The sequence below is a fragment of the Anolis carolinensis genome, chromosome 4 (genome assembly GCF_035594765.1).
Source record: "Anolis carolinensis isolate JA03-04 chromosome 4, rAnoCar3.1.pri, whole genome shotgun sequence".
NCBI classification, from domain to species: Eukaryota; Metazoa; Chordata; class Lepidosauria; order Squamata; family Dactyloidae; genus Anolis; species Anolis carolinensis.
Genome location: NC_085844.1, coordinates 248,163,033 through 248,185,938, shown reverse-complemented (window position 1 = coordinate 248,185,938; position 22,906 = coordinate 248,163,033). Strand labels below are relative to the sequence as shown.

General features: G+C 42.6%; 1 protein-coding gene across 6 annotated transcripts; it reads left to right on the top strand.

The window, feature by feature from the left end:
• The first annotated feature begins 624 nt into the window (after nt 1–624).
• On the top strand, nt 625–21,401 carry slc52a3 (solute carrier family 52 member 3). 6 transcript variants are annotated; one of them, XM_062979113.1, is made up of 4 exons: nt 625–898; nt 13,105–14,205; nt 17,189–17,312; nt 20,757–21,401. In XM_062979113.1, the coding sequence occupies exons 2-4, from the start codon at nt 13,142–13,144 to the stop codon at nt 20,967–20,969; spliced, it is 1,401 nt and encodes a 466-aa protein (XP_062835183.1). In that variant the 5' UTR covers nt 625–898; nt 13,105–13,141; the 3' UTR covers nt 20,970–21,401. The 6 variants fall into 6 exon arrangements, with proteins under 6 accessions (XP_062835183.1, XP_062835179.1, XP_062835181.1 ...); XM_062979109.1 differs by having other exon boundaries at nt 626–918; XM_062979111.1 differs by lacking the exon at nt 625–898 and adding an exon at nt 926–1,341.
• Nucleotides 21,402–22,906: the final 1,505 nt, after the last annotated feature.

The following is a 22,906-nucleotide window of genomic DNA, read 5'->3' as shown; positions in this document are numbered from 1 at the left end:
CTGCACTTTGCATGTGTCTACATGGTAGAATCAATACAGTTTTGACACCTTTTTAACGGTCACTGCCCAGTGCTATGGAATCATAGGAGATGTAGTTGTAGGTCTTTAGTCTCCCCTGCCAAATAGTGCTGGTACCTCACCAAACTAGAATTCCCAGAATTCCATAGCATTATTTATCGTGTAGAAGTGACTTGAGAAAAAGTCGCTTTTGTTGTGAGGGAATTGGCTGTCTACAGAGACGTTGCGCAGGGGATGCCCAGATGTGTTACTGAGAGGCTTCTTTCATGTCCCTGTAAGCTAGAGCTGACAGATGGAAGCTCACCCCACCTCGCGGATTCAAACTGGCAATCTTCAGGTCAGCAGTTCACAAGGGTTTAACCCATTGTGCCACCGTGGCTCCTTCCATAGCATTGAGCCATGACAGATAAAGTGGTGTCAAACTGCATTAATTCTACCGTGTAGATGCACCTTTTGTAAGGAAGTTGCATTGCACTCTGTGTTTGCAAAGATTGTGGCTTGAAGCCTATTGGTTACTCTTAAGTAGATACATCCAAACCATTGTCAGATCATGAGTCAGCACTTGGGTAAATCCTATGGGTTCAATGGACCTACTTTGTCCGGGGTGTGTTTGAGAACCTTATTTGCAAATGGCTTAACCTGAGACTAAAAGAATTCCAGTAACATTTTATCCATCCCTTTGCCTTTATACTTCAGCCTGTGATTTTGCACAAAGCGCAAAAACCACTATGATAAGTGGAAAATCTGCTTTAAAAGGAAATTAAAATGGGCAGGACTGGAGAGAAGATAGACGGGGTAAAGGTGAAGGGAGGCTAGAAGGCTAGATAAAGGAGACCCTGGGTTGAAGGAGCAGGTGAGGCAGGACCTGAGAGTGTGGAAGGTGAGCCCACAGCTAGCCAGGTGAGATGGGGATGAAGTAATAGTGTTTCATTGGAGATTTTGCCTCACAGGACTATAGTAATAGGTTGGACAAAATTAGAGTATTGTCAACAGTAAGAAGTCCTCCCCACATTTCTGTTTTGATGTTTTTACCACCCTTGTGGGAGGCTTCTTATGACCCTGCATGGAGCTGGAGCTGATAGAGGGAGCTCATCCGCGCTCTCCCCAGGTTGGATTCGAACCAGCAACCTTCAAGTCACCAGTCCTGCCGGCACAAGGATTTAACTCACTGTGCCACTGGAGGCTCCTAGCAATGGCAGTTAAAGGGGTGTCAAATTGAATTCATTCTGCAGCGTAGATGCACCCTTGAAATGGCTTCAAAAGAAAAGAGTCAGGCAAAGTGACCATGCCAAAGTCAACAACACAAACAGAAGGGTTCTTGAGGTGAGCCGTTTTCAGTGTTTTAATCTCCACAATGATGGAAATGTGAGAACTGGGGGTAATTTGTATTCAGAGGCGGAGGGTGGAATGAATGCACTTTGGCACTACTTGAACTACCATGGCTCAATGCTATGGAGTTATAGGACTTATAATTTCATAGAATCATAGAATAATAGAGTTGGAAGAGACCATATGGGCCATGTAGTCCAACCCGCTGCCATGCAGAAAAAGCACACTCAAAGATTGACACGGTCTTTTCTCAGGATTCCATAGTATTGAGCCAATGCTTTTGGCTCAGCGTAGATGCATCTTTTTTTGGATTTTGATTTGTTTGTATCACACTTTCCTCCCAGAACTGAAATTCAAAGCACCTTATAGCTTAAAACAATATGTTTGTATGGACATAGGCATGTGGAACCATTGTTCAATGGAAGACTGCCGGCTTTCCATTCTAAGTCCATTCTTTGGCATCTCTGCATATATATTTTAAATAAGAACGGTTGGATAAATCAGTGAAAGACTATTTACCCTGGAAAACTTGCATCAGAAGATCCAGCCATGAAAACTGATGTCTTATATGGGTGCATCTACACTGTAGAATGAATAGTTTGATGCCATGGCCTAATGCTATGGAATCATGGAAGTTGTAGTTTCATGAGGTTTTTAACCTACTCTACCAAATACAGTAGAGTCTCACTTATCCAAGCTAAACGGGCCAGCAGAAGCTTGGATAAGCGAATATGTTGGATAATAAGGAGGGATTAAGGAAAAGCCTATTAAACATCAAATTAGGTTATGATTTTACAAAGTAAGCACCAAAACATCAGGTTATACAACAAATCTGACAGAAAAAGTAGTTCAATACGTAGTAATGTTATGTTGTAATTACTGTATTTACGAATTTAGCACCAAAATATCACGCTATATTGAAAACATCGACTACAAAAATGGCTTGGATTATCCAGAAGCTTGGATAAGCGAGGCTTGGATAAGTGAGACTCTACTGTAGTACTTTTGCCTCACAAGACTACAATGCCCAGGAGTTTCTTATCCCATCTTTTTAAATACAGTAGCGTCTCTTATCCAACCTCCGCTTATCCAACATTCTGTATTATCCAATGCAGTTTGCCTTTTAGTAGTCAATGTTTTTAATACATTGCAATGTTTAGGTGCTAAATTCATGAATACAGTAATTACGACATAAGGTTACCGGGTATTGAACTGCTTTTTTCTGTCAGTTTGTTGTAAAACATGATGTATTGTTGCTTAATTTGTAAAGTCATAACGTAAATTGATGATTAATTGGCTTTTCCTTAATTCCTCCTTATTATCCAACATTTTCACTTATCCAACGTTCTGCTGGCCCATTTATGTTGGATAAGGGAGACTCTACTGTAAGTGAAAAGGAACCATCTCTTTCTTCCGTCTTGATCTGGGAACAGCAAAGTCTTTAGCTAAGATTTCACTCTTGGTTTCCAAACAGGAAATTATATACTGACTGTATGTGCGTGTTTGCAAGGCAAGCTGTGAGTGAGCATCTGCGGTTGATGCATACATATGGTAACACATAATGCTTAACTACGTCATAGAAGCTATGTCTAGCTCTTGAACTCGTGACCCTATTTAGGACACATAAATGTATCCGTAACTCGTTCATTGCTCTCAGTGTAGGGGAGAATTAAAGCCATCCCAACAAGTGGAGTTTGTTGTTGTGTGACTTATTAGAACAGGCAAGGGCAAACTTTGGCCCTCCAGGTGTTTTGGACTTCAACTCCCACAATTCCTAACAGCCTACCGGCTGTTAGGAATTGTGGGAGTTGAAGTCCAAAACACCTGGAGGGCCAAAGTTTGCCCATGTCTCTATTAGAGGGTCCTCTGGGGCTGAGATTTTGGATTTCATGGTAAGGGACTTTGCAGCAGAGAGAAAGAAGAGAAAGAAAGAGAGAGATTCAGAAAGGAAGGGGTGCAGTCAATCAAAAGCTTCTAATCACCCTGGAGTAAATCCTGAGCGTGCATATTACAAATGAATGCATGGCAAGGTGCTAATATCCCCATAAGCACCCTCCTCCAGGCCCAGACCCATATGCCTGCAGGCAGCCAAGGGTCATTTGTCATGCTCTCCCCTTCAGCTGCCAAATGTTGCTTTCCTGCTCAGGGGATGGCTTTCCTCACATCTGTTCTGGGTCCAGTTGGGATTTGCGGGGTCTGTGGGTCTCCTTCCACCCTCCTCCGGCCCCCGGCCCCGATCTGTTGGCTGACAACTCAGCTGCTGCCTTAGATCATTTGGGATGGATGGAGGGGCGTTCGGAGAAATATGAAAAGGGGAAAGAAGGGGAGACTTTTCATGCTGTTTGGGGGCGAAGGGGCTGGCGGCACGTGTGGGGAGATGGGGGGCAAGAGGCCTCTCCCCATGGATTAGTCTACCCTTTTGTCTGGCCTTCACTCCCCCCGCGTTCCGCCCCGGTTCTTTGCCCAGGAGCCAAATTGATTTGGAAATAGCTTTCCTGCCCGACGACCACCCAGAGACACCGGGCCTTCCTTTTGTGCTCGGAAATTAAACTTGAGACGGAGTCAGGCCTCTAAGTATCATTTTCGCCCAACACCCCAGTCTCTGAAGTCTCTGCTTTCGGTCATCAAAATAGACTCATGCTATGGGACATATTTCATTGTCCACCCAGACAAGGAAGACTTGGCTCCTATATCTATGGTATAACTGCATTATATCATATAATTGGAAGAGGTCACAAGGGTCATCCAGTTCAACCAACCCCTTTCTGCTATGCAGGAAAACACCATCAAAGTCCTCTTGACAGATGGCCATCCAGCCTCTGCTTAAAACCCTCCAGAGAAACAGACTCCACCAGACTCCCAGACAGCTGCATATTCTCTGGACATGTTCTAGTTCATCCATATGTTTCCTGAATTATGGTGCCCAGAAATGGACACAGGGTTGTTATTCCAGCTGTGGTCTGGCCAAAAGAGAATAGAGTGGGACTATGACTTTACTTGACCTCAAGCCTATATGATCTCAAGCCTATATGAATCTATACCAGTGCTTCCCAACCTGTGGTCTATGGACCGCCAGTGGTCCCCAAGAACTAAAATATGGTCTGCAGTCTCACCGTTACCACACCATTGCAATGAGAGCGACTTGTCTTGCAAAACCCTCTTATAGTGCCAAGGCAACAGGGATGTCAGGAGGGGAGAGGCTGACTGCCCACAAAAGGTGTGACAACAAGCCTCCTGACTGCTGCTTCTCCTCCTCCCTCCCCTGAGAGGAGGAGCCGTTCCATGTGGTGCCTGGAAGCGGGGGCACCTTGGTGTTTTCATTTTTAGACCAGTACCTAAGGTTACTTGGGGCACTTATTTAGAAAATTGCATAAGATAGTCCACATCAGCTCTAGATTATTAAATATTGTTTTTTCTGGGCAAGCAGATGGCGACAACTGGATGGCATATGATCTGTATCAGAAACTAGACCTTGTCTTTGGATGACATGTCTTATATTGGAATGTATTTTAATTATGTTATTATGTCTGTATCAATTTTTAATAATTCTGTTTCATGTTTGCGTTTTATGCCCAAGGCACTGCACAGGTACCATTTGTAAGCCGCCTTGGGGTAGAGAAAGGCAGGATATAAATATGGTAAATAAACAAATAAATAATAAAATAAAACCTGATTCGTAAACCTTTGGGTACTAATATTGGAGAGTGGACTCCGGTCAAAAAAAAAAAAGTTGAGAACCACTCAAACCAGCTGATCAAATGGTCTATACTGATCATCTAATGCAGTTCCAAACTGTGTTGTATGGCAGTGTAGATGGAATCAAAGAAAGATCAAAGAAAGAGAGAGATATTTTTGGGTAGCTGGGTTGGCAAAGTGTAACAACACACAAAAATCGTCAAAGTAGTGGTTGCCTTTATTAGGCCACCCAAATACATCATGCAAGATGTTGATGCTTCACTGGCTTCTTCGTCAAATGATATAATCACACAGGAGAAGAAGTAGGGTTATTGTCTGTTTTCCAGACTGTCTGGCCATGTTCTAGAAGTATTCTTTCCTGACACTTCGCCCACTTCTATGGCAGGCATTCTCAGAGGTTGTGAGGATGCCTGCCATAGATGTGGGCGAAACGTCAGGAGAAAATGCATCTGGAACATGGCCATACAGCCTGGAAAACATACAGCAACCCTGTGATCCCGGTCATAAAAGCCTTTGACAACACAAGGAGAAGGAGTGTCAGTTTTCTTGTGTGGTGTGTTTTGTGCCTTTGGGTTGGTTCAATAATGGATTGTGATCTGGATTTTGTTGCTTTGTTTCAGGGTGTTAAAGGTCTGGAGATGTTATGACCAGAAAGGTCTGTGGAGGTAGAAGGCAATGTCAGTAAGAGACGCTTATTTTAAATTGTATTTTTTTGCAAGTGCGTCAAGTCATAAAAGAGGAAAGCAGAACCAGTAACAACAATTTCCTGAGCCTTAATAATTAATGTAAATTTTCATAGGCTATCAAGGTCTTAAAGTGTGATGTCTGGGTTGAATTAACTCTGTTCAGCTAAATGACAGTACCCAGCTAAAGCTTGCACGCAGATAGGCCACTTGGGGATGGACAATTTCTTCTGTTGGAATTCCCACCTGTGAAGGCTACATTTATTTCTTGCTTTATTGCCTACTGGCCACTAGATGTCGCTAGACGCATGACTTAAAAACCAGCTGCTTGTGTGTTTAGAATCAAACCAAACCAAATACAAACCAATTCCATACCTCACAACCTCTGAGGATGCCTGCCATAGATGTGGGCGAAACGTCAAGAGAGAATACTTCTGGAACATGGCCACACAGCCCGAAAGACATACAACAACCCTCAAACCAAATACAGGTTGAACATTCCTTATCCAGAAACCCAAAATCTGAAATGCTCTGAAACGCTTTGCAGACATTGCCGAGATTGCTTTCCAGCTATTCAATTTACACAAAAGCTTTATATCATGCACACAGTTATTGCAAATATTGTGTATAAAATGACATTCACACACTAGGTCTACAAGATGTATATGGAACATAAATGAATTTCTTGTGTAGGATAAGTCCCATCTCCAAGATATCTCATTATGTATATACAAATATTCCAGAACTGGGAAAAATTCCAAAATCCAAAACCCTTGTGATCCCCAAGCGTTTCAGATAAGGCAAACTCAAAGCTTCTTTCGGAAGCTTTTAATCCCATTATGTTCAGTGCGGCTTCCCTCCAGATAAATGCACCATTTCCTAAATAAATTGCAAACATTCTGGGTTTCTATTTTGGCTCTGAAGGCTGTGCAGATTGGCATTGGTAACTTCTGGTGGCAATTCAAAGTGCTGGTTTTGGTCTATAAATCCAGTATGGTTTAAATTCATACTATTGGATGCCCCTAGTGGTGCAGCAGGTTAAAACCGCTGAGCTGCTGAACTTGCTGACTGAAAGGTCGGTGTTTGGAATCCAGAGAGCAGAGTGAGCACCCGCTGTTAGCCCCAGCTTCTGCCAACCTAGCAGTTCGAAAAATGTGAGTAGATTAATAGGTACCGCTCCATGCAGTCATGCCAGCCACATGTCCTTGGAGGTGTCTATGGACAATGCTGGCTCTTAGAAATGGAGATTAGCACCAACCCCAGAGTCGGACACGACTGGACTTAATATCAGGGGAAAACCATTACCTTTACCTATGGGAAGCCTATTTCTCCCTAAATGAGTCTGCCCAAGTCTCGTGAACTTCAGGAAAGGGCTTTGTCTCCATCCCACCAATCTCTGAGGCTCGGTTGCATAACAAGCCATGCCATTTTAATATGCACGGTATATTTTATTTTTCAGTCAGTGTTTTAAAAACAGCAGTTTAATTGTAGGTACTATTTAACCCCCCCCCCCTTTATGTTTCGTCAGCCCCCCTACGAAACATAAAAGTAAGGGAAAGTGATCTTCAGTTGAGATATTACATCATACTGTAGTTGCAACATATCATTTCACTGCCAAATTGTGAGATTGAGCAATCCACTTTGCAGCCGAATGTGCATGCTCATCTCCATGTGAACTGTGCATAATGAAGCCATGTGCAATGCACCTATGCAAGGTGCACTTGTGAGCAACGATGCTCTGTGTGTAATTCTGCTTCCATGACTTCAAATGTTTCCATGTGGGCAGAAACGTCTTACCACTTCTATGTGGAAACTTGCACATGTATGAAGACAGCAACATTATTCACTCTCTTTACAGCTGGCTCCACATGTTTGTGGGTTTCTCTTCCGTGGATTTGATTATCACTATGTAGCAAGATCTGGAAAAAATCTGTTCCTGGTTTGCAAGTGTTATTTCCTGTTTAATTGTGCAATACTTACTTTGAAAGTACAGTAGTGGCCGCAAACTATGTTGAATTGTTTGAGACTCTATGAAATATTCATTGAAAAACTATAGCAAAATGTGCTGCCGGATGTCCCATGAAAACAAAGTTTTTGCAGTTTAATAAACTGGGTTGCTGTGAGTTTTCCAGTATGTATAGCTATGTTCCAGAAGCATTATCTCCTGATGTTTCGCCCACATTTACGGCAGGCATCCAACAGACATCAAACCTTTGAGGATTCCTGCCATAAATGTGGGCAAAACATCAGGAGACAATGCTTCTGGAACATGGCCAAACAGTCCACAAAACGCACAGCAACCCAGTGTGAAAGCCTTCGACATACAGTAGAGTCTCACTTATCCAAGCCTCGCTTATCCAAGCTTCTGGATTATCCAAGCCATTTTTGTAGACAATGTTTTCAATATATCGTGATATTTTCGTGCTAAATTAGTAAATACAGTAATTACAACATAACATTACTGCGTATTGAACTACTTTTTCTGTCAAATTTGTTGTATTAATTACAAATTAATTTGTAAAATCATAACTTAATTTGATGTTTAATAGGCTTTTCCTTAATCCCTCCTTATTATCCAAGATATTCGCTTATACAAGCTTCTGCCAGCCCGTTTAGCTTGGATAAGTGAGACTCTACTGTATTAATAAACCTTTTCCATGTTTTTATGGTAGAACTAATTAGGAAATGACATTTATAACCTAGGAACAAAAATTGTGTTACATAGTGTCATTTGCAGGTTTGTAGTTGCTGCTAGCTTGACTTCCTTGCTGCCTTTTTGCCTCTCATCCAGACTTGAAACCACTTCCTCATCTCCTCTCTTTTCTATCACAAACCACCACATCCCAATTTTATGCCTCTTCCTTTATCACTTTCTGCTGTGAAGGTGGGGAATGAAGAGAGGAAGGAAAAGGTTTAAGATCTGGATGAGGCTTCATGGTGGGAAGGTGGGGAAGGGAATGTGGAGCTGGCACTTTGGGCAGGATGAAAAGGCAGAGGGGCAGCAGATTATTATTATTATTATTATTATTATTATTATTATTATTGCAGCCCAGGAGCAAGCCATCAGAACAAATGCAATTAAGGCCAAGATCGAAAAATCAGCTGATGACCCAAAATGCAGACTGTGCAAGGAAGCTGACGAAACCATTGATCATATCCTCACCTGCTGTAAGAAAATTGCACAGACAGACTACAAACAGAGGCACAACTGTGTGGCCCAAATGGTTCATTGGAATTTATGCCTCAAGTGCCACCTGCCAGCAGCAAAGAACTGGTGGGATCACAAACCAGCAAAGGTCGTGGAAAATGAACACGCAAAGATACTGTGGGACTTCCGAATCCAGACTGACAAAGTTCTGGAACACAACACACCAGACATCACAGTTGTGGAAAAGAACAAGGTTTGGATAATTGATGTTGCCATCCCAGGTGACAGTTGCATTGATGAAAAACAACAGGAAAAACTCAGCCGCTATCAGGACCTCAAGACTGAATTTCAAAGACTCTGGCAGAAACCAGTACAGGTGGTCCCGGTGGTGATGGGCACATTGGGTGCCGTGCCAAAAGTTCTCAGCCGCATTTGGAAACAAGAGACATTGACAAAATTACGATCTGCCAACTGCAAAAGGCCACCCTACTGGGATCTGCACGAATCATCCGAAAATACAACACACAGTCCTAGACACTTGGGAAGTGTTCGACTTGTGATTTTGTGATACGAAATCCAGCATATCTATCTTGTTTGCTGTGTCATAATAAAATAATAGACAGACTACAAGCAGAGATATAACACTGTTGCTCAGATGACTCATTGGAACTTGTGCCACAAATACCATCCTCCTGCAACAAAGAACTGGTGGGATCACAAGCCGGAAAAAGTTACAGAGAATGAACATGTCAAGCTACTCTGGGACTTCCGAATTCAGACAGACAGGGTTTTGGAGCACAAGACTCCTGACCTCACAATCGTGTTAAAAAACAAAGTATGGATTGTCGATGTTGCAATCCCAGGTAACAGCAGGATTGAGGAAAAGCTGACATGATATGAGGATTTAAAGATCAAATTGCCAGTCAAGGTGGTCCCAGTGGTGATGGGCACACTGGGTGCAGTGCCTAAAGGCCTTGGCCTGCACTTAAACACAATTGACGCTGACAAAATGACCACCTGCCAGCTGCAGAAGGCCACCTAACTGGCATCTGCACTCATTATTCGCCTATACATCACACAGTCCTAGACACTTGGGAAGTGTCCAACGTGTGATCCAATACAACAGCCAGCAGAGTGTCTGCTGTGGACTCACCTTGTGTTTCTAACAACAACAACAACAACAACAATAATAATAATAATAATAATAATTTATTTATTTGTCCAGTCATTTGACCATTTCAAAATACAACACAAATAAATACGAGGCAAAGAGGAGTAGAGGGTAGCAGCTGACCTAAATGTAACAAATGAGAATCACACAGACTTTTCAAGACTGTCCTCTTGCCCTGAGATTCCTCCTTCTCTCTCCCAGGACTCCACAAGACTATCCAGAGTCGGAGATCTGGAAATCTCAGATGTCATCTATGTAGACATGTTGAAAAGGTAGACAATGGAGAGATCTATGTGGACACAGTGAAAAGGTAGGCAATGGAGAGATGAAGGAAGGAACTGAGAATCTGGAAACATGGTGGAGTTCACAGCAGGTCTTGCTTTTTTGTGACAGTCAGGAGGAAGAGTTGCTACCCTTTGTTGTTACTGACCTGGTAATCCCTTGAGCCCTTGCCCAGACCTAAAATATCCAGCTGAGCTTGCTCTGCAACTTCCCCAGAGTGTGCTTCTTCCTTGTGGTAAAGGACAACCTCCTTGGCTTCCCCAGTTTCAAGGCGGAGTTGCTCAGGAATGTAACAGGTGCTTCAGCTGATTGGAAACCGGCCCATGCTGTAGCATTCAATGCCTGGTATGCTCTGTTTGCATGGAGATTAGGTACAGAGAAGGTGAGGAGAACTTCACATCCTGGGAAGAGATTTCCGCTATTGCTCTTGAGGAGAGGTGAAGGTGGGGCCTTGCTTAACAAAACCTGAAGGTACGTAGAGTCCACAGAAAAGCTTCTTCTTTGCAACTAATGCGTGCCCTTATCAATGCATAATGACAGTGGGAGAACTCATATGAACTAAATTATGACATGATCTCCCCTCCCACAAATTCAAAGTCTTTAAAAGACTTGACAGCTTCAAATGGGGTTCAAGGTCTTATGAATCTGTATAGATTAGTGCTCTCTATTGTAGAGATTAGAGCCCATCCAATGCTAGCAGTCTTCTGTGTTTGACTAGGATTCTGGAGATCAAGATCCAAATTACCACTAAATCAAGGAAACCCATTGGGTGATCTTGGTAAAGTCATGCTCTCTCAGCTTCAGAGGAAGGCAATGGTAAACCTCTGAACATATCTTGCCATGTGATGGATTCATAAGTCAGAAATGGCTTGAAGACACACAACAACAAATGCCTTCCCTTTGGAGGCTTCATTGGCACCACATATTGGGCACCAGTTAAGACAACGGATTCCATAGAAAGGATGCACATTCCAGCCTCCCTAATTATATGAGATCTCCAGGATTAGAGGTGGTGCACCTGTGAATACCAGTCATTCAGACTCGATAGTAGGAACATGCAATTTGTTTTACATCTTCCTTGTTTTCAGTGTTTTATTGTACAACTAGCTGTGCCTGGCCACGCATTGCTGTGGCATAGTCCTAAGTGGCATTTTCTTCGTGGTATACAAGGTGGCCTAGAGGGGATTCCCCTAGGGATGAAACAGCCAGGCTTTGAAGTTGCAAGGCTATTCAATGGTATTCAGGCTGGCCAACAAGAGAGTCCCCTAGGTATGAAGCAGCCAAGCTTTGAAGCTGCAAGGTCACTCCTTGGAAAGTGATGAGTGTTGTGGCCAAGTTTGGTGTGATTTGGCCCAGTGGGTTTGTTGTTAACTTGGTCCTAATTATGCACATTACATTTGTTTGTAAGAATGTAGAGACGTGGATTAGGGGCTGTGTTGTCAATTTTCTAGGTTGGGGGACCTTTAGTTTTGTTGTTTTGCCCGGTGGAGCGACGCCATTATCCTTTTATATATAGAGATGTTTTATGCTGACTTTATATTGGAAACCGCCCTGAGTCCCTTTTTGGGAAAGAGGACGATATACAAATAAACTTTTACTTACCGTACTTACTTCCTTGTGGAGTTTTAGAAGCAGAGAATGGGGATGTCCTAGAATTGTGCCATCGCAATGGTTGTCCAGTTTAATCTCTTGCCAAGACAGAAAGCAAACAAAGATCTCTGAAAAATGGCCATCTAACCTCTGTTTTAAAACTTCTGACAAAGATAAGTCAACCATCATCCATTCTACTGTTTAACAGTGCTTACTTACAGAAAGGTTTACTCAGAATCACCTTTCTGGCTGACGGCACAGGATGACAAAGTCAAGGACAAACAGACTGAGAGATAGCTTTTATTCTAGAGCTGTAACTGTATTGAACTCCATGTTTTCGCATTGATGTGGCCTTGGGGGGCTGTGTGGTGGTGGTGGGAGTGTGGAGGGGTGGGAGTGTTGTTTTTGTGATGTGTGCTGGGGAAAGCATTTAATTTCATTGTACAAGTGGCTGAGGCTGTTAGGAATTGTGGGAGTTGAAGTCCAACACACGGGGGGGGGGGGGGGGAGTTTGCTCATGCCTGTTCTGTCATTATTTTTGTTTTGTTAATGTTAAACTGTAAGCCCATCTTTGCACTTTTCTTAATGTTAAACTGTAAACCCATTTTTGCACTTTCCTTCTTGACATTCTTTGGTCATTGCCTTAAGTGTTTGCTATTTTCTGCTAGCATTATGGGTGGTGCCATCTGCATAGCTTTTTAGATTGTTGTTGTTCCTTCCTCTGATTTTCACAGCTCCTAAAACCTTTTTATTCAGACAGCCAGAAAGTTTTTTAAACAAGGAGCTAGAGGCTGCTGCATTGTTTTAGCTGAGCGTTTTATAACAACTTTTTAATTTAATTTTTAAAATTATATTTTAGCTGAATTGTTTGATTAATTGTGATGAGCTTACTTCTATTTTAAGTTTGGCTTTTTGTATGTTTTTAGCTGTCTTGTTTCTAAAGTTGTGAACTGTTTTGTCTCCTGATCCTGGAGAAAAGGTGAGCTGTAAATGCATAGATAGATAGATAGATAGATAGATAGATAGATAGATAGATAGATAGATAGATAGATAGATAGATACATACATACATACATACATCCATACATACATACCAGCATAGAGTGCTAGCAGGATCCCAGATATGTCTAGTCAAAGGGTTTCTTGTGTTTTTACACCATCACTAACCAACCTCTCTCTTCCAACAGGAATTGATATCCTCACCCTGAGCTGCTGGGAAGAATCATGGCATGGCTCACGCATGTTCTGGCCTGTATCTTTGGGACGGGGTCTTGGATGGCCATCAACGGCGTGTGGGTTGAGCTCCCACTGCTGGTGAATCACCTCCCCGAGGGCTGGTATCTTCCTTCTTTCCTCATCATCATTATCCAGCTGGCTAATGTGGGGCCGCTTTTCATCACTCTCATGCACAAGCTGAAGCCCAGCTTGCTGAGCGAGGTGCCCGTCATCTACGTGGTGGTTTCCACGGGGGCCGTGGCTTGCTTCCTCTTGGCGTTCCTCTGGCATTACACCACTCCGGTGGGTGGGCAGATGCACAGCACAGCCTTCTTCATCCTGACGTTCTTCCTCTCACTGGTAGACTGCACTTCTTCCGTCACCTTCTTACCTTTCATGGCACGCCTCCACCCCCGCTATGTGCCCACCTTTTTCATTGGCGAAGGGCTCAGTGGATTAATCCCGGCTCTCTTTGCCTTGGCCCAAGGGTCAGGGATTGCAAGGTGTGTCCACATGGCAATGCCCAATAATGCAACAACCGGGAATGTCAGCTTGGCCAACGGGACTTCTGGAGATGTCCACCACAACATGGAAACTCAGTATTCTCCAGCCAACTTCTCCAGCCTGGTCTTCTTCATTATCCTCTCCGCCATGATGTTTTCTTGCCTTGTGGCCTTCTTCTTCCTCAACCGGCTGCCCAAAGTCTGGGAGCTCTCCAAGAAGGACCTCTGTGCCAGTGAGATCACTCTCAACTCTATCCAGAAGATCCCTGTGGATGGACAAGGACCAACAGACAAAGGGATCTTCTTAAGTTCCATCAAGGATGCCAAAGTGGCCAATGGCACCAAAGGATATGATGATCCAGATCCAGGAAAGGTTGTCTACTCTCAAGCCAGGTTCATCTTCATCTACGTAGTTTTGGCATGGGTGAACGTCTTGACGAACGGGGTCCTTCCCTCCGTGCAAAGTTACTCATGCTTGCCTTATAGCAACATGGCCTACCACTTGGCTGCCACACTGAGCTCCATCGCCAACCCTTTGGCATGTGCCATTGCCACATTTCTGCCCAGCAGGTGCGTGCCCTTCTCTTGCCAGAAACCCTTTCTGCTTAGAGTTCTTTGGGCATTTTCCACATCTGGGGTGTCAATCCAGGTTGGATTATCATAGCTTTCCTCAAGTACTGAAATTGGGAGGGATGCCAATGTTAGTGCTAATCATCACTGAAATGTGTTGTCAAAGGCTTTCATAGCTGGAATCACAGGGTTGTTGTGTGTTTTCTGGGCTGTATGGCCGTGTTCCAGAAGGATTCTGACGTTTCACCCACATCTATGGCAGGTGAGGAACCTTGCAACCTCTGAGGATGCCTGCCATAGATGTGCATGAAACATCAGGAGCGAATACTTCTGAAACATGGCCATACAGCCCGGAAAACACACAACAACGCATCAGTGAAATATTTGGGAAAGGTGCAAGCTCTGCCAGCAAGAGCCACCAACAAGTCAAAGGCACCCGGTCTCATTTGTAGAGATGGAGCAGAGCACAAAATGGCTATATTGGGTAGCAAGAATTGTCCTCTTCAACTCTAGCTTATTCAGCCTAACGCTTTTGTATAAAATAAAATTTATGAGACAGAAATCCCATTTTCAGTTTCCAGAGGTCTTTAAACAGAGAAGGCCATCCAACCTCTCCTCTTATGCCATGAAGGAATGCTCAACTGAAGCACTCCTGACAGATGGCCATTCAACTTCTCCAGAGAAGGAGACTCCTTCACACTCCACAGACAAACCACTCTTGCATTAAAATAAGGTCTTCTTAATTTTTAGGTGAAATCTCTGAATCTATTGTATCTTATTCTAGCCTCTGGGGCAGCAAACCACAAGCTTGGCTGCATCTATACTGCAGAAATGTGCCTAGACACCACTTTAACTGCCCTAGTGCAATGCTATGAAAGCCTGGGATTTGTAATTAAATGAAGTACCAGGAAAGGTGAAAGATTTGGTAGAACCACAACTCCCAGGATTACATAGCGTTGAGTCAGGGAAGCTAAAGTGATGCCAAAGTGCATTTATTCTATGCAGCCTTGGGAACCTAGAGTTGGAAGAGATCACAAGCCCAGCCCAGAATTCACTGAAATGGAGACTGAATGTAACTTTTTGAAAAAAAGGAGGAAGTGACCTTTACAGGTAAGAAGGAAGAAAATCCCAAAGATACAGGGAAGTGAATACAAAGGTCTGAGATTATATAGACATTTAACTAATTGCTTTTCAAGCACTTCTGCCTCTTTGCTTCCAACATGCTCTCCATTTGAGACTCAGTTAGGAAGGATCTAATTATTTACATTGCACTTCCCATCTCCAAGTCAGTCCAACACTGTCAGGATCCTACTATAGGCCCTACTATGCTCACTATGGTTTTGCTGTGTGTTTTGCTTTGTATAACCACATTGGCTCTTTATTTTTTCTGCCACGTCCCACCTTGGTTATCGCCACCTTGTCAAACATGACTGGGTATTTTTCTATATTACCCTATATTCAGCTGTAGTTATATACACTGTACATACTTTAATGTCCATATATGTAATAGGGATGTGCAATAATATGAGAAAACTGCTTATTAGAAAATGAATTACTTAGTGGAGGATGGCACTCCAAATCTCATTAACTCGGAACGCAGGACTATCTTGTTTGGTCAAGAGCGATGGCTTTTGTTTTGGGAAATAGAAAGTACTTGACCAAAGAGGGGAGAAAGGCGGTGAAAAGTGTAAGCTATTTTGCATTTAAATTAATGGGGAAATAGCACGTGAAATGTTGGGATTGTGCAGCCTGTTACTAGATGTTTATGATGCCTTCCAGTTCTGACACTAACCAGCATATAGTAGTGAAGGAACCATAAGCCAGATAATAGTAGACTTTTGCATATATATCTTTGCCTCTGTTTATATCATATTAGCTTTATATAGACAACTTAAGCTCTTTGTATGAGCCAAAGTAACAAAGGACCTGTGCCCCTCCCTTTCTCTTTGAACTGGTACCTTTCTCTAGAAGGTTCCAAGGAAAGAAGCTAGTTCTAGTAAACAAGTGAGATCACAAACACCACTTTGTGCCAAAGAGGTGTGGAGGTGAAGAAGACCCTCAGTAATTGGTCAAGTTTAGATAAGCCAAGATATATATTCTTTGTTTACTGCGCCACGCATTTGCATGGTATGGACCCATTGAAGTGGGTATTTACGACTGTTGAGCTTTCTCATAGCTATGATTAAAATAAACTTTGCTTTTGTACGTGTTGTCGAAGGCTTTCATGGCCGGAATCACAGGGTTCTTATATGTTTTTCGGGCTGTATGGCCATGTTCCAGAAGTATTCTCTCCTGACGTTTTGCCCACATCTATGGCAGGCATCCTCATAGGTTGTGAGGTATGGAGAAAACTAAGCAAAGAGGTTAATATATATCTGTGGAAAGTCTAGGGTTAGAGAGGTCAGTGTGAATGTTGTAGTTAATCACCTAAATTAGCATTGAAAAGCTTATCTGCTGTCTTCTTCCTGCCTCTGGGGCATCCTTTGTTTAGAGTTGTTAACTGCCCTTGGTTGATTCATGTCTGGAAATCCTCTGTTTTCAGAGTGTTGCCTTTTATTTACTGTTCTGATTTTTGAGTTTTTTAATACTGGTAGCCAGATTTTGTGAAATTCACAAGCATGTGGACAACTTCAACAGAAAGGAGGAAACCATGAAAATGAACAAAATCTGGCTACCAGTATTAAAAAACTCAAAAATAAGAACAGTAAATAAAAGGCAACACTCTGAAAACAGAGGATTTCCAGACATGAATCAACCAAGGGCAGTTAACGACTCTGGAACATGGCCATACAACCCGAAAAACATAAAGCCCCCAAAACTTTGCTTTTGTACTCTCACGAGACTACATTTTCTGTCTGATTGCTTCCTGTGCCGGGAACTCTTTCTGAGATAAACTGCCTTACAGTAGCTTATTTTCTGAACTGGAGAGGGCCTGTATCTGACAACAACCTGTCTTGATGTTTTGCTTCCTCTTCCTATTCAGGTCTCTCACTGTCTTGGGCATTTTGTCGGCCACCGGAACGGCCTTCGGCGCCTATAACATGAGCATGGCTGCCTTGAGCCCGTGCCCCATCTTGCAGCACTCGGACTGGGGAGACGCCCTCATTGTAAGTAACTCCCATTCTTCGTACGTCACGCATGCATGAATTTTGCTGCTATTGGTGTCAGTGTGCATGGGACTTTGCTGCATTTGCAGTTGACTGTGAAATCATGCCAAAGACGATCATTGGACGTTGAGAAAAAAAGGAAAAATCAGCCATCACTTCCAGCTTATGGTGACTCTACATTAGGGGTGAGAAAATCATTTTCATTGAGGGCCATATCAGCCTTATGCTTGCCTTCAAAAAATTGTTGAATCCATGGAAGAAGAACCTGTGGACACAGAGGGCCAACTATAATTTTTTTACATAGTGGTCGATGCTTTTTACTTTTTTCCTAATTTGGGTCCCCAGATATCATTGAGCAACAGTCCCCACCACTTTTGATTACACTGTGTAACACAATTTTTGTTCCTGGGTTACAAATGTCATTTCTTAATTGTTTCTGACATAAAAACATGGGGAAATTTATTAAACTGCAAGAACTTTGTCTTTGTGGGAGGGACATCCTGCAGCACATTTTGCTATAGTTTCTCAATGAATATCTCATAGAATCTCAACCAACCTTCGAGGGTTGAATGAAAAATAAAGCCTCCACCTTCGTAACTCCTCAACAGATGGCAGTCCTGGTCTGCAGCAGGTCCTGGCTTGTTCAGTAGACTCTCCTCTACAGTTCCATTTGGTGGGAAGCCTCAGTATTGAACGGTTGTGTTGTTAAAGTGTGAAGTTTGGAACCCTGCGCAGATAGTTAGTCAATGCTGTGCCGTCCGCCGGACAATAAAAAACTATAAAACTGAAACGTGCTGTCCTTTATCCGGGCGAACTGCAAATCCCTATAAGCTGTCCTATAGATATTGAACGACTGAGTCTGGATAACTTCAAAAAAGGATGTTTATTCATACAAGGTTGTAAACCTGGCACAGATCTTAAAGTTGCAGAAAATGAAACAAATTTCCATAGGTTTTAGTTGCAGAATTATCCCTGGTTCCAGAAGGCAAAAGTGATTATAAAACCACTATACCCTAATCACGCTGCCTATATTAGAAGGAGAAACTCTTTCCTTCCCTATCTTTACAGCAAAGATTAGTTCTAGAAGCGATGGAATAACTTTGCTCCTCTAACTAGATTTCCTATTCCAGATCAATATAATTCAATACTTATCTAATTTGGATAGGCTTAGATTGGCCTGGTTTTGAGGATGATTTGTCCCAGTTAGCTTTGCACAGCTCCAGCACGTTGGAAGACTATAGCCAGAATGAAGCTCCAAAATGGAGACTAGACCCTGGTAAAAAGGGCGGTCCTAAGATGTTGCACTCTTTGACCAATCACTGCAAAGAAAACTGCAGCCAGCTCTTGCAGATTCCAAGCCACCTTTCCTAGGCTTTTGCAGCCAGAGGCTCAAACAAAATGTAAAGGAGGGAAAACAAACAAACGACCAATAGGTAAGGCAAACCATCGTCCTGGGGGACGGAACAAATGCGACTTAATCATTGTGCAATCATTGAATTCTTGACAGGAGAAGGTGTCACCCCAAAGGAGATTCATCAGAAAATGCAAGCTGTTTGTGGTGATTGTGTTGATGTGAGTACTGTGCATCGTTGGGCGAGTAAGGTGTACGATGGGTCCTGTGAGACGCTGGTTGCGGAATCAGTGTGTCGACTTCTTCCATTTTTTTTCCATGTCAGGAGCAACCTGAGTTGCTTCTGGAGTGAGAGAATTGGCCATCTGCAAGGACGTTGCCCAGGGGGCGCCTGGATGTTTTTTGATGGATGTTTTACCATCCTTGTGGGAGGCTTCTCTCATGTCCCCGCATGGAGCTGGAGCTGGAGCTAATAGAGGGAGCTCATCTGCGCTCTCCCCAGGTGGGATTCGAACCTGGCAGCTTTCAGGTCAGCAACCCAACCTTCAAGTCGCAAGGCTTTTATCCCGTAGGCCAGGGGTCCTCAAACTTTTTAAGCCGAGGGCCGGTCCACAATCCTTCAGACTGTTGAGGGGCCGGATTATCATTTGAAAAAAAAAAAAACCAAATTCCGATGCACACTGCACATGTCTTATTTGTAGTGCAAAAATAATAACAACAACAACAATGAAAGAACAATACAATATTGTTTAAAAAACCAATTTTAACCAACATACATTTATCAGGATTTCAATGGGAAGTGTGGTCCTGCTTCTGGCCAATGAGATAGTCAAGTTAATCAGGATTGTTGTTGTTGTTGTTGTTGTTGTTGTTGTGTGCCTTCAAGTCATTTCAGACTTTGGGCGAGCCTAAGTCTAAAATTTATTTATTTATTTACTGCATTTATTTACTACATTTGTATCACACCCTTCTCACCCCAAAGAGGACTCAGAGTGGCTTACAAATTATATGTGCATACAATATATTATATTATTAGCATAGCACAATATTAGCAGTATATATTACTATATTGAAATATACCACTATACTGTAATATTATTAGTAATATTATATGTAACTAGCTGTGCCCAGCCACGCGTTGCTGTGGCGAAGTATGGTGGTATGGGAAATAAAGTATTGAGGAATTGGTGGTAGTTAAGGTAGTTAAGGGTCCCCTGGGCTGAGTGGGTTGCTAGGAGACCAAGTGAGCGGAGCTTAGCCTTCTAACTGGCAGCAATTGGAAAAAAACAATTATTCCTCTCCCTCTAATTAGGACTTTATTTTTCTTTTCTTTTTGTTGTATCAACCTAGAGGCATGGATGAGGGGTTGTGATGTCAATTTTCGAGGTTGTGGGGTGTTTACTTTTGTTGTTTTGTCCGCTGCTGTGATGCCATCACTCTTTTATATATATAGATATAGAATATATAATTAATATTATTATATGGTATTATTATTAGTGTTATATTGTATTACATTATAATATTATTATCAATATTATATGTATATACAATATATTATATTATAAAATTGAGGGCGGGGGCCAGGTAAATGACCTTGGAGGGCCGCATCCGGCCCCCGGGCCTTAGTTTGGGGACCCCTGCCGTAGGCCATTGGAGGCTCCTGACTTCTTCCATGACGGCTTCAGAAAACTTGTTCATCATTGGCAGAAATGTATCTAATTGTCTGGTGGTGATGTGGAAAAGTGAATGGTGGTAGTTAAAGAGCACATCCTAAGGATTATTTCTGTGTTTGATTTATGAAAATATTCCCATCTAAACCTAAGTAACGAAGGTGGAGGCATTACTTTTCATTCAACCCTCGTAGTTTGTGGCAGCCACAAAAATGACGTTCATGGAGTATAACAATTACTTTCAAAGTAAGTACCGCAGAATTAAACAAGACATTACGCTTTTAAACCAGGAACAGTTCTCTTCCAGTTCTATGATTCCCTTTAGTCCATGGTCATTTCAGGAACCACGAATGTGAGGACTGTACTATACTGCTAAGTCGGCGTTTCTGCAAACACACAAATGTGCAATGCTTTTTCCGGCAGGTGATTTCCTGGGTGCTCTTCACGGGGACCTTGAGTTACGTGAAGGTGATGCTGGGGGTGATCCTTCGGAGCCATAGCCACAGCGCCCTCGTGTGGTACGGAGCGGTGGAGCAGCTCGGGTCCTTGCTGGGGGCCTTGGTCATGTTCCCTTTGGTGAACGTCTACGGACTCTTCAAATCGGCAGACTTCTGCAGCTTCCGTTGTCCAGCATGACCTCTGAAGTAGAGGAGAATGCGGACAACCTCGGAGGCCTTCCACGGTGAACTTGGTGGCAATGCTTGCTTCTGGAAATGCATCAAACAGCCAAGATGGATCCTCAACTCCAAGGGACAAAAGGCCATAGAATCCAAGAGATGGAAGAGACCTTAAGGGCCGTTCAATCCAACTTTTTGCAGGAATAGAAACCTCAAAGGTTTTGTTGTCCTTTCCTGAAGCCGCTCTGATGTTGGTGAATCAGTTAATAACATCTGCCTTGGGAAAAGTATGCTTATCCACTCTTGAATTTCAGTTCAATTCACTTTGCACTTTGCCTGAAAACGATATCCCTCTACCGCATCCCTGGCCAAAAAAAGAGCCTTTATGCAGGCCTACATTAAGAGCCCCATCTGTATATAGCCTTGTAAATAAATCTCTTGTGACCGACAACCTGTTTGCGGCCCATTTTCAAACAATATGGACATGGCATTAAAAACCTAGGATGCATCTACACTGTAGAGATAATGCAATGGAAATAATTTTGGAGAAGGATAGAAAAAACTAGAGCTATTCTTGTTTGCCATATTATTTAGAATTTGGTTATTTCCAAGTTGTAGTTGCTGTGTGCCTTCAAGTTATATTTTATGGTGATCCTAAGGTGGTTTTCTTGGCAACTTTTGCTCAAAGGGAATTTGTCAGTTGAAATTGAGATAAATCACCTCTCTTATCTCAATTCTTCTTCTCAACCTTCCAAGCTGCCTGCTTGGAAAGCACAAAAAAAAACCTCCGGACTCCTTTGTTCAGGTTTCAAAGCGGTTCTTGGCTTTATTGAAATATATACAATTTGTACACAGCAGATCAGACAAACATCAGACACGTCCTTTCACTTCAGAGCACGCCGCAAGGAGCACATGCCAATCTTATCAGTCTGTCTTCATCTGGCTGGAAACTGGAACCTCCCAAAGTTACGCTCTGGCAATACATCTCAACTCAATGAATTAACCTATGCATTACTTAATCACACAATTTAAACTATAAGCACTATTTCATCTCATATAAAACCATATACTAACGGAATTTGTCTTGGTCTTCCTTTAAGGCTGAGAGAGTGTGACTTGCCCAAGGTTACTGAGTCATGATTCAGACCCTGGTCTCCAGAGACGTAGTTCAACGCACAAACCACTACGCTACAACCAAGGAAGCCATGGCTGCCACAAGTGTGCGAAGCCTTTTGATAGTGTGTCCTGGAGTTCTCTCATTCATAGAATCATCATGAGTCAAAATTGAACTCGGGAGAATCAACAAGTGGTGATTGCATGTCAGTGGAGCTATGGCTCTGCTCAGTGTTTTAATCCAAACTTTGTTTAATTCCTACAAATGCTAAACTTGGTTGGAGGGGAAGGTTCAGGTCTTAGCCAAAGAATATAGTGAAGTTTCGGATGATAGTCTGAACGTTAAAGGAGCTATCCAAAGTTCAGACTAGAACCCAAAACAGGTTCACCACTCAACAGACAAAGGAACCACCATCCACTACTTTTCAGTGCCTATTATCCTTAATTGCAAGTCTGAAGCTCTTGCATCCCTGGTATATATGATTTAAGAAATGCTTTACATGTATCTGAGAATAACAGGGTACCAGAATTCTTTAGCTGTCATGCATCTGAGATCCACCAGAGGGTGATGTAGCTTTAGATAACTGCATCTCTTATCCAGAATTCCAATATCCGCAATACTCCAAAATCATCCATGTGAGTGTCTGAGAAAATGACACTGTTGCTTTTTTGATACCTTAATGTGCATAAACTTTGTTTTATGCATAGGGTTATTAAAAATATTGTCTATATTTAATTACCTTAAAGTTATGTGCTTCAGGATGATAAGAAATGAATGAATTCCATGTGTTGCCAAAGGTTTTCATGGCCAGAAACGGGAATTTCAGACTGCAAATAATCAAG

Coding starts and splice junctions, on each gene's coding strand:
- slc52a3 (XM_062979113.1), top strand. CDS start 13,142: ATGGCATGGCTCACGCATGTTCTGGCCTGTATCTTTGGGACGGGGTCT. Junction 14,206..17,188: donor GCCACATTTCTGCCCAGCAG/GTGCGTGCCCTT, acceptor CTTCCTATTCAG/GTCTCTCACTGTCTTGGGCA. Junction 17,313..20,756: donor ACTGGGGAGACGCCCTCATT/GTAAGTAACTCC, acceptor TTTTTCCGGCAG/GTGATTTCCTGGGTGCTCTT.